Source organism: Aquarana catesbeiana, linkage group LG08, assembly GCF_042186555.1.
Source record: "Aquarana catesbeiana isolate 2022-GZ linkage group LG08, ASM4218655v1, whole genome shotgun sequence".
In the NCBI taxonomy this organism is placed as follows: Eukaryota; Metazoa; Chordata; class Amphibia; order Anura; family Ranidae; genus Aquarana; species Aquarana catesbeiana.
In genome coordinates, this window is record NC_133331.1 from 45,631,480 (window position 1) to 45,645,096 (window position 13,617).

The 13,617-nt window shown below is 48.4% G+C and overlaps 1 protein-coding gene across 1 annotated transcript in view; it reads left to right on the forward strand.

Annotated features, from left to right (window-relative positions):
• The window catches only part of SFXN4 (sideroflexin 4), a 36,892-nt gene that overhangs the window by 19,447 nt on the left and 3,828 nt on the right, over positions 1-13,617 (forward strand). Inside the window, exons 10-13 of the mRNA XM_073595785.1 lie at positions 2,710-2,800; positions 3,218-3,333; positions 10,735-10,808; positions 11,646-11,763. Of these exons, the coding sequence (XP_073451886.1) occupies positions 2,710-2,800; positions 3,218-3,333; positions 10,735-10,808; positions 11,646-11,763 (399 nt within the window). The remainder of the gene's footprint in view (positions 1-2,709; positions 2,801-3,217; positions 3,334-10,734; positions 10,809-11,645; positions 11,764-13,617) is intronic.

Consider the following 13,617-nt stretch of genomic DNA (forward strand, 5'->3'; position numbering starts at 1 on the left):
CTCCTCATGGGCTCACTGACTTTAATTGACAGCAGCGGGAGGCAGAGATATGCTGGGAAGAAAAATTACAGGTAGAGGTGTGCTAGGGGGAGGGGGGATGCATTGGAGGACTGGAGGAGGCATTGGAGGTAGATGTGTACTGGGGGAGGCAGCGTTGGAGGTAGAGGTGTACTGGGAGAGGAGTTGGAGGAAGAGGCGTACTGGGGGTGGCAGCGTTGGAGGTAGAGGTGTACTGGGGGAGGAGTTGGAGGAAGAGGTGTACTGGGGGAGGCAGCGTTGGAGGTAGAGGTGTACTGGGGGAGGAGTTGGAGGAAGAGGTGTACTGGGGGTGGAGTTGGAGGTAGAGGTGTACTGGGGGTGGCAGCGTTGGAGGTAGAGGTGTACTGGGGGAGGCGTTGGAGGTAGAGGTGTACTGGGGGTGGTGTTAGAGGTAGAGGTGTACTGGGGGAGGCGTTGGTGGTAGAGGTGTACTGGGGGAGGCGTTGGTGGTAGAGGTGTACTGGGGGAGGCGTTGGTGGTAGAGGTGTACTGGGGGAGGCGTTGGAGGTAGAGGTGTACTGGGGGAGGCGTTGGAGGTAGAGGTGTACTGGGTGAGGCGTTGGTGATAGAGGTGTACTGGGGGAGGCAACAGTAATAAGGAGAGCCGGCAAAACTGTAATCCTTGAAGTGTTGTTTATTAGTACAACAGAGTGACAATAAAACTGGTGGTAGAGGTGTACTGGGGGAGGTGTTAGAGGTGTACTGGGGGAGGCGTTGGTGGTAGAGGTGTACTGGGGGAGGTGTTGGTGGTAGAGGTGTACTGGGGGAGGTGTTAGAGGTAGAGGTGTACTGGGGGAGGCGTTGGTGGTAGAGGTGTACTGGGGGAGGCGTTGGTGGTAGAGGTGTACTGGGGGAGGCGTTGGTGGTAGAGGTATACTGGGGGAGGCATTGGAGGTAGAGGTGTACTGTGGGAGGCGTTGGTGGTAGAGGTGTACTGGGGGAGGCGTTGGTGGTAGAGGTGTACTGGGGGAGGCGTTGGTGGTAGAGGTATACTGGGGGAGGTGTTGGAGGTAGAGGTGTACTGGGGGAGGCGTTGGAGGTAGAGGTGTACTGGGGGAGGCGTTGGAGGTAGAGGTGTACTGGGGGAGGCGTTGGAGGTAGAGGTGTACTGGGGGAGGTGTTACAGGTAGAGGTGTACTGGGGGAGGCGTTGGTGGTAGAGGTGTACTGGGGGAGGCGTTGGTGGTAGAGGTGTATTGGGGGAGGTGTTGGAGGTAGAGGTGTACTGGGGGAGGCGTTGGTGGTAGAGGTATACTGGGGGAGGCATTGGAGGTAGAGGTGTACTGTGGGAGGCGTTGGTGGTAGAGGTGTACTGGGGGAGGTGTTGGAGGTAGAGGTGTACTGGGGGAGGTGTTGGAGGTAGAGGTGAACTGTAGGAGGTGATGGAGGTAAAGGTGTACTGGGGGGGGGGCGAAACAAAACCAGTGAAATTACTTGCTCAACTTACCGACCGGCCTGCTAACCAACTGACTTTTCCTGTCTGATGAGGCTGCATTGATGGGCACTGATGAGGCTGCACTGATGAGGCTGCATTCATGGCACTGATGAGGCTGCATTCATGGGCACTGATAGGCTGTATTCATAGGCACTGATGAGGCTGCGTTCATGGCACTGATAGGCTGCATTCATATGCACTGATGAGGCTGCATTCATGGGCACTGATGAGGCTGCATTCATGGGCACTGATGAGGCTACATTCATGGGCACTGATGAGGCTACATTCATGGGCACTGATGAGGCTGCATTCATGGGCGCTGATGAGGCTACATTCATGGGCACTGATGAGGCTGCATTCATGGGCGCTGATGAGGCTGCATTCATGGGCACTGATGAGGCTGCATTCATGGGCGCTGATGAGGCTACATTCATGGGCACTGATGAGGCTGCATTCATGGGCGCTGATGAGGCTGCATTCATGGGCGCTGATGAGGCTGCATTCATGGGCGCTGATGAGGCTGCATTCATGGGCGCTGATGAGGCTGCATTCATGGGCACTGATGAGGCTGCATTCATGAGCACTGATGAGGCTACATTCATGGGCACTGATGAGGCTACATTCATGGGCACTGATGAGGCTGCAATCATGGGCACTGATGAGGCTGCAATCATGGGCACTGATGAGCACTGATAGGCTGCATTGATGGGCACTGATAAAGTTGTTGTTAATATTTATTTTTGTAACTTAATTCTGCATAAAATACTGCGCTATATTATAATTTTTTTTTATTTGCTATTATTTTTCCCCACTAAAGTGGAGTTACTCTTTAAGCTGGGTACACACAGATTTAAATTCTGCCAGTTCGGCAGGGATCGGACACATTTCGATCTGTGTGTGTGTGACCCTCTTGGTTTGACAGAACCTGATTGCTAGAACAGGACTGCTGGAAAACCTCCTTCAATCAGAGACTTGCAGCCAATCGGCTGCAGCACCGATCAGTGTATTCTGACAGTGGAGTCGCCACTGTCAGAATACAATGTTCTATCAAGGAAGGTTCCTGCATCCACCTCGCTTGTGTGGATACAGGAATCTGTTAGTTTGTTAGCGGGTGGGCTGAAAGAGGGAAAAAAAGCGTGTACCCAGCTTTACAGTGCCTGATGGGGGGGGGGTTACAGCGTGTGGTGGAGATATATTTGTTACTGTACATGGATGCCTCACTGTTGTCACCTGCAGGCTATGCCACTTTATGTTGTGAAAAGGTTGAAACTCAGCGGTCCATCAACACAAAGCTTTATTGGTAGAATACTGCCCCCTCCACTGTTAGGTAAGTAAGGGGTATGTGAGAGCGCTGCGAGAGCGAGGTGTGTGAGTGCAGAGCAAGGTGTGAATGTGTGATAATCAATTGTGGGAGTGCACTGCAGTGTGTGCATGTGGTGTGGCAGTGCAATTTGTGAGCATAATGTGAAAGCAATGAGTGAGTGTGCTTTGTGTCATCTGAGTGCAATGTCACCCCGTTGTGAGTGCAATGTGTGAGTTTGGGGTGTGAATGCAATGTGAGAGTTTGGGTTGTTAGTACAATAATTTAGTGCATTGTGCGAGTGCAATATGTGACCTCGTTGTGTGCCACAACAGCTTTGTGTACGATTTTGGTTTGGTCTGTGAAATACACATCTCATCAATTAAAGCCGAGTGCGCCATAATGTGTCTCGCCATACTGATCATGTGACGTGCATTTTTTTAGCATTGCTGGGTGGCCTGAATGTTCTACTTGTGAGAGTTTCTGAAGTGGATAGCGGAATTCAGGTTGTGGACCGAGCAGGAAACGTTGTCGGTGTGTCTCCTAAAGCTGGAAAAAAGGTAATGTCTGATATTCCTCCTCTCCAGATTGACTAAACCAGCCTGGTGCATACCCCTCCCCTTTCAAAAATACTCCTTCCCCATTGGTGGCTAACCAGTTGTGACCGATCTCAACAGCTCCTCTGGAGAGGAGCCGCAAATTCTTTCCAGCAAACCCATTAAATGTGCTTAAAGTTGTTCTAAAGCCAAAACATTATTTGTAAAGTCAGAAGGTTTATCTTAATGCATTCTATGCATTAAGATAAAAGACCTTCTGTATGCAGCAGATCCCCTCAGCCCCCCTAATACTTACCTGAGGTCCATCTCTATCTGCCGATGTTGTAGGAGTGTCTCGGCTGCCCGGGGATTCCCTCCTCATTTGCTGGGACAACAGAGCGGCGCCATTTGCTCCCGCTGCTGTCAAGCAAAGTCAGCCAGCCAAAGAGAAGAGAAAGGGGGCGGGGCCGCGGCTCCATGTCTGAATGGACACAGGGAGCTGTGGCTCAGCTCGGGTGCCCCCATAGCAAGCTGCTTGCTGTGGGGGCACTCAACAGGGGGGAGGGGCCAGAAGCACCAAAGAGGGACCCGAGAAGAGGAGGATCTGGGCTGCTCTGTGCAAAACCCCTGCACAGAGCAGGTAAGTCTAATTTGTTGTTATTTTTACCTAAAAAATAAAAAAAAGGCTTTAGTGTCACTTTAATGCATTCCCTGAAATAAAGTGAAAAAAGTTTTACAGCTTCCTGTCCTCCCTCTTCCATGTGTGAAGGGTAGAAGAGGGGAGAAGAGATCCATCGCTGTGTACGGCTGCATTTCTTCTCCCCTCTTTCTCTTTACACAGGGACTGTGGCAGCAGCAGCCATTGGCCCATCCTTCTGCTGTCAATAAAATGCAGTCAGGAGGAAGCGGGGGTCGGCTAAGCCCCATTGTGTGTATCTGTGGAGCACAGCTCCATAGACGCACACAGCGTGGGATCGAGCACCCACTGTGTGCCCAAATAGCAAGCGGCTTGCTATGAGGGGGCACGCGAAAAAGAGGAGGAACCAAGATCGCCGGCAGGGGACCCCAGAAGAGGAGCTTCAAGGCTGCTCTGTGCAATGCTATTACATGGAGCTGGTGAGTATAACATGTTTGTTATTTTAATTTAAAAAATATATATTTTTACCTTTTAGTAACAGTTTAAAGTAGAGCTCTGGGTATAGTAAAAAATGACATATATGATTCAGTACGTAAGTAGCATTAAGACAGCAGTTTTTATTTTTCTGAATCCCCCCTGTAACATAGTTTATTACCTGTTAATCCTGTCAGTAGATATGTTATTTTTTTCAGTTTCCTGTAACGGGCCAAGTTGTCCAGCAAAGGTGTCCATTACAGGGGTTTGAACAAACTATAAAACTGCTGAGGTCATATGGGCCGCTTTTAGTCATATGGTTTAAACCTTTTTTCCAAAAGTTTAAGAGGATCTCCAGTCTCCCCCACCCCCCCTAAAAAAATTAAAAGTCAGCAGCTACCAATACTGTAGCTGCTGACTTTTAATATAAGGACACTTACCTGTCCAGGGATCCAGCGATGTCCTCACCCGAGCTGATTCTTCAATTGGCTTCAGGTCCAGGACAGTGGCAGTCTTTCCATAGAGGGCGCACGGGCGCCGCCCCCCCCCCCTATCCATGCTTCCGGCCCCCTGATCTACATATCAGGGCACCGGACCATGGTTTCCAATGGGGGGGTGGGTGTTTTTTGAATCACCTGATTAGAGCCAGAGGCTCTAATAGGCTTCAAAAAAAGGGTGGGCACTGCGCTCCGATCCCACCCTGTTGTGTGACGATAGCGAATTAATTTTCACACTACAGTTCCTCCCCGCCAATCAGGAGGCAGTGCAGGTCATGAGACCTGTTTCATGATTGGCCAAAGCGCCAGGCGATCCTATTGGACGCCTAGGGCTTTGGCGGAAGAGGAGACACACAGTGGAGAAAGCTTGAGAGGAACACCGGAGCTGACGCTGCCCGCACTCCAGGAGAGGAGGAGAAGACACCACAGCCCCACCACACGAGCGGGTAAGTGCCGGACGGCCCGTGCGCGGGGGGGGGGGGGGGGGGGGGTGTGCTCCCAGTGCCACGCAGCCTCGCCCAGCGGGGGGGGGGTGCTGTTTTAGTGCCGTGCCGCCGTGGGGGGATGTCGTTTGTTTGCCGCCCCCCCAAAATAACAACCCACCAGCCTCCACTGGTCCAGACACATGCATCTTGGGTAAGGGAAACCGGCAGTGGAGCTTTCCAACTTCACAGCCGGTTTCCTACTGCGCATGTGCGAGCCTCGCTGCACCTTCTGAATAGTCCCGCAGTCTTCTGGGACCTGTGATGTGTCCCAGAAAGCAGGTACCCGCTCTTCCCTCCACCCTCAAAAAGTGCCAAATGTGGCTGAGGAGGGGGGATCTAAACAAGCCAAACTTCCCCTTTTGGGTGAAGTTCTGCTTTAAGTGGGTGAAGTTCTTTAACTGACATCATATGCAGTTGAAAGTTCATCTGTTTGATCTTCATATGAATGTTCCATTGTATCTCTGAAGTTACAAACACTGTTCAGGGCTTTGCTTTGAGAAGCTTTTCTGCTGATGAGCTATTTTTGTTCTACATTCTTTATTGAAAGTGACATTAAACAATATCCTTATTTTTGAAAAAAATAATCCATACAATCCACTACTTAATGGCCCTGTAATCTTTTTTTATTTTTTTCAATAAATCATTTCTTACTGTGTTTTTCTGCCTTCTTGTACCGTCCACCATGATCTCCTGAACTTCTCCTTTTACCCTTGTTTGGAACAGAGCAGTGCACGTTAGTTGCAGTCACATGGCTGCTGCATGTACACTACAAATCCCTTAGTCTATAGTCCATCTCAGGAGCAAGCAAGAGAGGGAGGGCGGCTACGTTCCTACATACAGTGGGACCAGGGAGGATGAACGTAATCGCCCTCTAACAAGAAGTTGGATTTTTTTTAAATCTTAATTTTTATTGAATATAAAGGACATACATGTATAATTAACAGTTTCCATACAGCAAGCCCACAACGAGGATGTCATACAGGAACATAGAAGATGGATTATGGACAAATGAAAGGACATTTTTAAAGTTAAGAATACATACTTGGATGAATCTTTTTAAATCATAGTTGCTGCTCACAAAGTGGCTTTATTTCCTTTGTGGTAAATGAGGAATATATTTAAGTAAAAGTTTTTGTGCCCAGAGTTCAGTTCTAAGAGTAAACATAAGGAAGTAGTACAGTTAGAGCTCATTTACAATTGCTTTGACTTTAGCACACATTAAAGTGTCTGTTGCTTCAAAATGCTTTTTTGATGCTTCAATAATGCTTCAGTTATGCTTTTTTGAAGCTTTAATGAAGCTTGGCAAATGCTCTGTGTGTGCGTTGATTTTCTATTTGTTTTAAAGGGGCCCAGTACAACCCAAGCTCAGTAGTAACCCTGTTCAGCAGATCCCCAGCTCATTGGTACCCTTGTTCATCAGATCCCCACCTTATTATTACCCTTGGTCAGCAGATTACCTGCTTAATAATGCTCCCAGCTCTGCTGATACCCCACTCAGTAAGTGCCAGTTCACACAGGGGCGGCACGACTTGCAGGTCGCCTCACCGAGGCGACCTGCACACGACTTTAGCCGCGACTTGCAAAACGACTTCTGTATAGAAGTCAATGCAAGTCGCCTGAAGTCACCCCAAAAATACTACAGGAACCTTTTTCTAAGTCAGAGCGACTTGCGTCGCTCCTATTAGAATGGTTTCGTAGTACAGAACGGGAGGCGACTTGTCAGACGGCTAGGTCGCCTGACAAGTCGCCCCTGTGTGAACCGGCACTAACTGCCAGCTTTGCTGATCCCTGACTCAGTAATAACCTCCAGCTCTGCTGCTCCCTGGCTCAGTAGTAACCTCCAGCTCTGCTGATCCCTGGCTCAGTAGTAACCTCCAGCTCTGCTGATCCCTGGCTCAGTAGTAACCTCCAGCTCTGCTGATCCCTGCTCAGTAGTAATCTCCAGCTCTGCTGCTCCCTGGCTCAGTAGTAACCTCCAGCTCTGCTGATCCCTGGCTCATTAGTAACCTCCAGCTCTGCTGATTCCTGGCTCAGTAATGACTTCCAGCTCTGCTGATCCCTGGCTCAGTAATAACTTCCAGCTCTGCTGATCCCTGGCTCAGTAATAACCCCCAGATCTGCTGCTCCCTGGCTCAGTAGTAACCTCCAGCTCTGCTGATCCCTGGCTCAGTAATGACTTCCAGCTCTGCTGATCCCTGGCTCAGTAATAACCTCCAGCTCTGCTGATCCCTGGCTCAGTAATAACCTCCAGCTCTGCTGATCCCTGGCTCATTAGTAACCTCCAGCTCCGCTGATCCCTGGCTCAGTAATAACCTCCAGCTCTGCTGATCCCTGCTCAGTAGTAATCTCCAGCTCTGCTGCTCCCTGGCTCAGTAGTAACATCCAGCTCTGCTGATCCATGGCTCAGTAGTAACCTCCAGCTCTGCTGATCCCTGGCTCAGTAGTAACTTCCAGCTCTGCTGATCCCTGGCTCAGTAATAACTTCCAGCTCTGCTGATCCCTGGCTCAGTAATAACCTCCAGCTCTGCTGATCCCTGGCTCAGTAGTAACTTCCAGCTCTGCTGATCCCTGGCTCAGTAATAACTTCCAGCTCTGCTGATCCCTGGCTCAGTAATAACCTCCAGCTCTGCTGATCCCTGGCTCAGTAGTAACCTCCAGCTCTGCTGATTCCTGGCTCAGTAATGACTTCCAGCTCTGCTGATCCCTGGCTCAGTAATAACCTCCAGCTCTGCTGATCCCTGGCTCAGTAATAACCTCCAGCTCTGCTGATCCCCTGGTTTGCTGTTCCTCCTCTCTTTCTGGTTCCTGTGCTGCACAGCACATGTGACATTGCTAGTTTCTCCTGCTCTAGTCCCCCAGCTCTGCTGATCCTCTGCCGCTCAGTCCTCTCTCTTCTGTTTCTGCTCACCTTCTGCTACAGCATTCCCATGTTGCACACCATGTGTGCTGCCTGGTTCGGACCCTGCTCACTTTCCTCCACACCAGATGTGATGTCTGCACCAGACACTCCCAGTATATATACACATGAACCGGAAGTGACTACTGAAGGTGTCTTTCTGAGAGTCAGCTTTTATGGAACAATATCCGAAACACTCTATAATCTCATGGAAAGCCATCCCGGAAGAATGGAGGCGGTTACCCCCCCAAAAAAAGGGGGGGGGGGGGGTTAATGGCAACATGCATATGATCTAGAAATGTCTAAAAAGCTAGGTATTATGGTCAGGTGTCCACAAACCTATATAATATATGAGCTAGAAAAATATGTTGTGTTGCTTCTGAAAGTATAACCTGTTATGAGTGAAAAGGGAGACAGAATATACAAACAGAATAGCCTTTTATAATATACACTATATTACCAAAAGTATTGGGACGTCTGCCTTTACACACATATATGAACTTTAAAGGCACCCCAGTCTTAGTCCGTAGGGTTCAATATTGAGTTGGCCCACCCTTTGTATCCTGGGATATCTCATACCTGCAATACCTCCAAAACAAAGCGAAGCTAAAGCTGACTAAAAGCTGCAGGTGCTTTAAGCAAGCTTTGTCATAGACTTCTATGGATCTATAGTTATACATAGAATTCACGTTGCATAATAGGAAGCCAATTACAGGGTAGAAGGGGAGGGGGGAGGGGGATTTGTGCATGACTAGATTGCAAAGTGTGTAGGGTGAAACTCTATTTGCTTGGAGTAACTCTGACTGTCACGAGTCAGTAGGCACAGGTTCACACTGAGCTGCGGGAATAAAGCCGTGCGAGTTCAGCTGAACGATTTCACTCCCACATGTCAGTCCCGATTTCGGCGGCAATTTCACAGACATCTGTGCGGATTTCTGCACAGATGTCAATGGAAATCGCACCCCGAAATCGCAAAAAGTAGTGCATAAACTACTTTTTTAAATCTGTGCAGCACCGCAAATGCAGCATCGCACTGATTAGGACGGTGCCATTTTCCAGCAATTCCTGCCGATTTGATATGTGAAATCGCATCTCAAAACGCACCAACGTGAACCAGGGCTAAGGCATAGTTATAAAACCATGGATTTGACAATCAAAAAACATTCCCTGCAGGTTTATCTTCCAGGCCTATGTATTTAAATGACAGTGATTGGAAATGTATGGTGCAAGTCACCCCTCTGGTGTTGTTTTTTTTTTTTTTTTACTGTAGTATGCAGGTGAGTTAGAAGAAGGAACTGGTCCTCAGAAAAGGTTGTTGGTGTATGGGTGAAGGGGGTTTAGCTCTACGGGATTAGGGCATGGGGGATGGGGTGTGACTTGTGGATTAGTATATGGGGAGGGGAGGCCACGGCACCACTTCCCATTAAAGAAGGCACAGGGAGGGGACGGGTGTTTTCCAGGCAGGCTGTAAAAACAAGCGGCCGCCCATTTGAGTGGTAAAATAACAGCTGGATGGGGCCATTCACATGTCACAGCACTTTGCTTCACAGCTATTATGACTCGGGGTGCAGAGTTTGACAAGCAGCAGAGCCTGTCAAAACTCAACCCACTGAGCTCAGTTGAACTGCACCACAACCACTTGCAATGCATAAATGCGATTGTGACGTGTTGGTGTGGCATTATAAGGTTCAGTCAGGCAGTGAAGTGGCGATTCAGCACCTCCTCAGGACTGTCAAGTGCCCCCTAAAGAGCGATCCGCACTCCACCACAAGTGTAAAACAGCTCTTACCCTGCAAGTCTTGGCTGTCATTTTGACAGCCAGGAATTGTTGGTAAGAGTGGGGAGTAGTGACAGAGGGACAAGGCGTGCTACGTATGCTGTGTGTACTTTACATTTTTTGGGAGCATAAGTAACACTCCCATGTTATGCAAGCTGTTAAAGTCCATGTAAAATGAAATTTTTATCCAACATGACCCTGTCCACAGGGTGTCAATGCTGCTGTGTGACTGGAGAACACGTAGCGTTGTCACTTTGTTATAGGAAGTGAAAATATAGCGGGTCTACTGGCAGGATTAACAAGTAATAAAACTATGTTATGGGTAGACTTGCACTAGTCACTTGTATCAACCTACTAGATTTTATGTCCCAAAGGAAATAGGAAGCTGATTGATGTAGATATCCATCAAGTTCTTGTGAACCTGCAGCATGACTGTGTAGTGCAACCACCCTCTCCTGCTCCAGTGTGTGTGGGTGGAGCTGCAATAGCAATGCATCGGCTGAGCATTATGGCCATTTAAATGCTGAGGAGTCCGGGAACCAGAAGGGATTAGTAACTGGAGCACCCAGCAGATCCCCCTCATTTCCGTGGATTCATTTTAATGTAAAATCTCAATATCTTACTGGAGTGCCCCTTTAACATCAAATCATTTCTTTCAGGCAGTGAAGGAAACCGCGCTCTCTAGAGCATTTTTGTGTGGTGTCACAGCACTCACCCCCTCATTGGTGAGAAGGTAAGTGCCCTCCCAAGCTGAACAATCTCTTCCAACCTTCTCAGAGAGTCATATTGGACACAGAGCCTCATTTCCTCATGGTGTAAACTGTCCTACATGACTTCTCATTATGCAAAAATCTAAAAATATGAAGCTGCAGATTGTACAATACGATGGTCGCGCAGATTGTGCTATATGATGCTCTGGTGGAGTGCTTACTGCATGACTGTCTGGCAGCGTGCAGATTGTACGATATGAAGGTTGGGGGAGCGCAGATTGTACGATATGATGGTTGAGGGGTGCATATTGTACGATATGATGGTTGGGGGAGTGCAGATTGTACGATATGATGGTTGAGGGAGTACAGATTGTACGATATGATGGTTGGGGGAGTACAGATTGTACGATATGATGGTTGGGGGTGTGCAGATTGTACGATATGATGGTTGGGGGTGTGCAGATTGTACAATATGATGGTTGGGAGTGTGCAGATTGTACAATATGATGGTTGGGAGTGTGAAGATTGTACAATATGATGGGTGGGGGTGTGCTGACTGCTCAATATGATGGTCTGGCAGGGTGCAGTTTGCACAAATAGGATGCTCTGGTGTGTGCTGACTGTACAATATAACAGTCTGGTGGGTGCTGATTGTACAATATGGTTCTCGGGTTGGGTGTATAAACATGACAATCTTGTAGTCTGGTAACAGTACAGCTGCATTTTATGGTGGAATAGGAACACCCTGACTGCTTTTATTTGTGGCAAGTGTCTTGTGACTGAGGAGCGCTGCCCTTATTTATAGAGAGAAGCATGTGACTGAACTCATCATCCTAATTTTTTTTCCTCCTCCTCCATAGATCTCCTCACATGCTCCGTAATCCTGGTATTTTTACGGTTGTTAAACTTCTGATTGCTGCTCTCACCTTTGGGATAATGACTCCGATATCCTTCGCCTTATTTCCGCAGCATGGAAAGGTATGTTCCAAGGTCATCCTACTGCTTGTTTTAGGAAAATCTTTGTCACAATAATACAGAGGATGACAGCCCCCAAGTCTGCGGCACTGAATAATGGGATTTTTTGCTCACCGTAAAAGGCCTTAGTCGGAGTCCATTGAGGGACACAGGATTTTGAGGACAACTGGGTTATACTGCTGCCTACAGAAGGATTGGACATTATAAGACTGTAGACCAGCCCTAGCAAATAGAGGTGCGCATCTTCACTGGCCTCACGATTCGATTCAATTACGATTATCATGTCAACGATTCGATTCGATTCCGCGATGCATCACGATGCATCACGATTACAGCGGAGGTGCGTGTGGTTTTCATCAAAAAAATTCAAGCTGTCAGGAGAACTCCATTTTTTTTTTATTCGATCTGTTCTTTAAAAAAAAAGACAACACTCCCTGCATGTAGCAAAGTCTAAACACAGCAGACAACAACTTAAAGGAGCTCCAGGCTCTCCCCAAAATACTAGGGGAGATGGTCAGAGACTGCAGACATGGTACAAGAGATGGTCAGAGACTGCAGACCTACTGCAAGAGATGGTCAGAGACTGCAGACATTGTCTGCAGTCTCTGAACATCTCCTGTACCATGTCTGCAGTCTCTGACCATCTCCTGTATCATGTCTGCAGTCTCTGACCAGCTGGAGATAGTCAGAGACTACGGACATGCTACAGGAGATGGTCAGAGAGACTACGGACATACTACAGGAGATGGTCAGACTGCGGAGTGCGTACATACTACAGGTGATGGTCAGAGACTACAGGCATACTACAGGAGATGGTCAGAGACTGCGGACATACTACAGGAGATGGTCAGAGACTGCCGACATGCTACAGGAGATGGTCAGAGACTGCCGACATAATACAGGAGATGGTCAGAGACTGCCGACATAATACAGGAGATGGTCAGAGACTGCCGACATAATACAGGAGATGGTCAGAGACTGCCGACATAATACAGGAGATGGTCAGAGACTGCCGACATAATACAGGAGATGGTCAGAGACTGCGGACATACTACAGGAGATGGTCAGAGACTGCGGACATACTACAGGAGATGGTCAGAGACTGCGGACATACTACAGGAGATGGTCAGAGACTGTGGACATACTACAGGAGATGGTCAGACTGCGGACATACTATAGGGGATTGTCAGAGAGACTGCGCACATACTACAGGAGATGATCAGAGACTGCAGACATAGTACAGTAGATGATCAGAGACTGCAGACATAGTACAGTAGATGATCAGAGACTGCAGACATAGTACAGGAGATGATCAGAGACTGCAGACATAGTACAGGAGATGATCAGAGACTGCAGAGATGGTACAAGAGATGGTCAGAGACTGCAGACATAATACAAGAGATGATCAGAGACTGCAGACATGGTACAGGAGATGGTCAGAGACTGCAGACATGGTACAGGAGATGGTCAGAGACTGCAGACATGGTACAGGGGATGATCAGAGACTGCAGACATGGTACAGGAGATGGTCAGAGACTGCAGACATGGTACAGGAGATGGTCAGAGACTGCAGACATGGTACAGGGGATGGTCAGAGACTGCAGACATGGTACAGGAGATGGTCAGAGACTGCAGACATGGTACAGGGGATGGTCAGAGACTGCAGACATGGTACAGGAGATGGTCAGAGACTGCAGACATAGTACAGGAGATGATCAGAGACTGCAGACATAGTACAGGAGATGGTCAGAGACTGCAGACATAGTACAGGAGATGGTCAGAGACTGCAGACATAGTACAGGAGATGATCAGAAACTGCAGACATAGTACAGGGGATGGTCAGAGACATAGTACAGG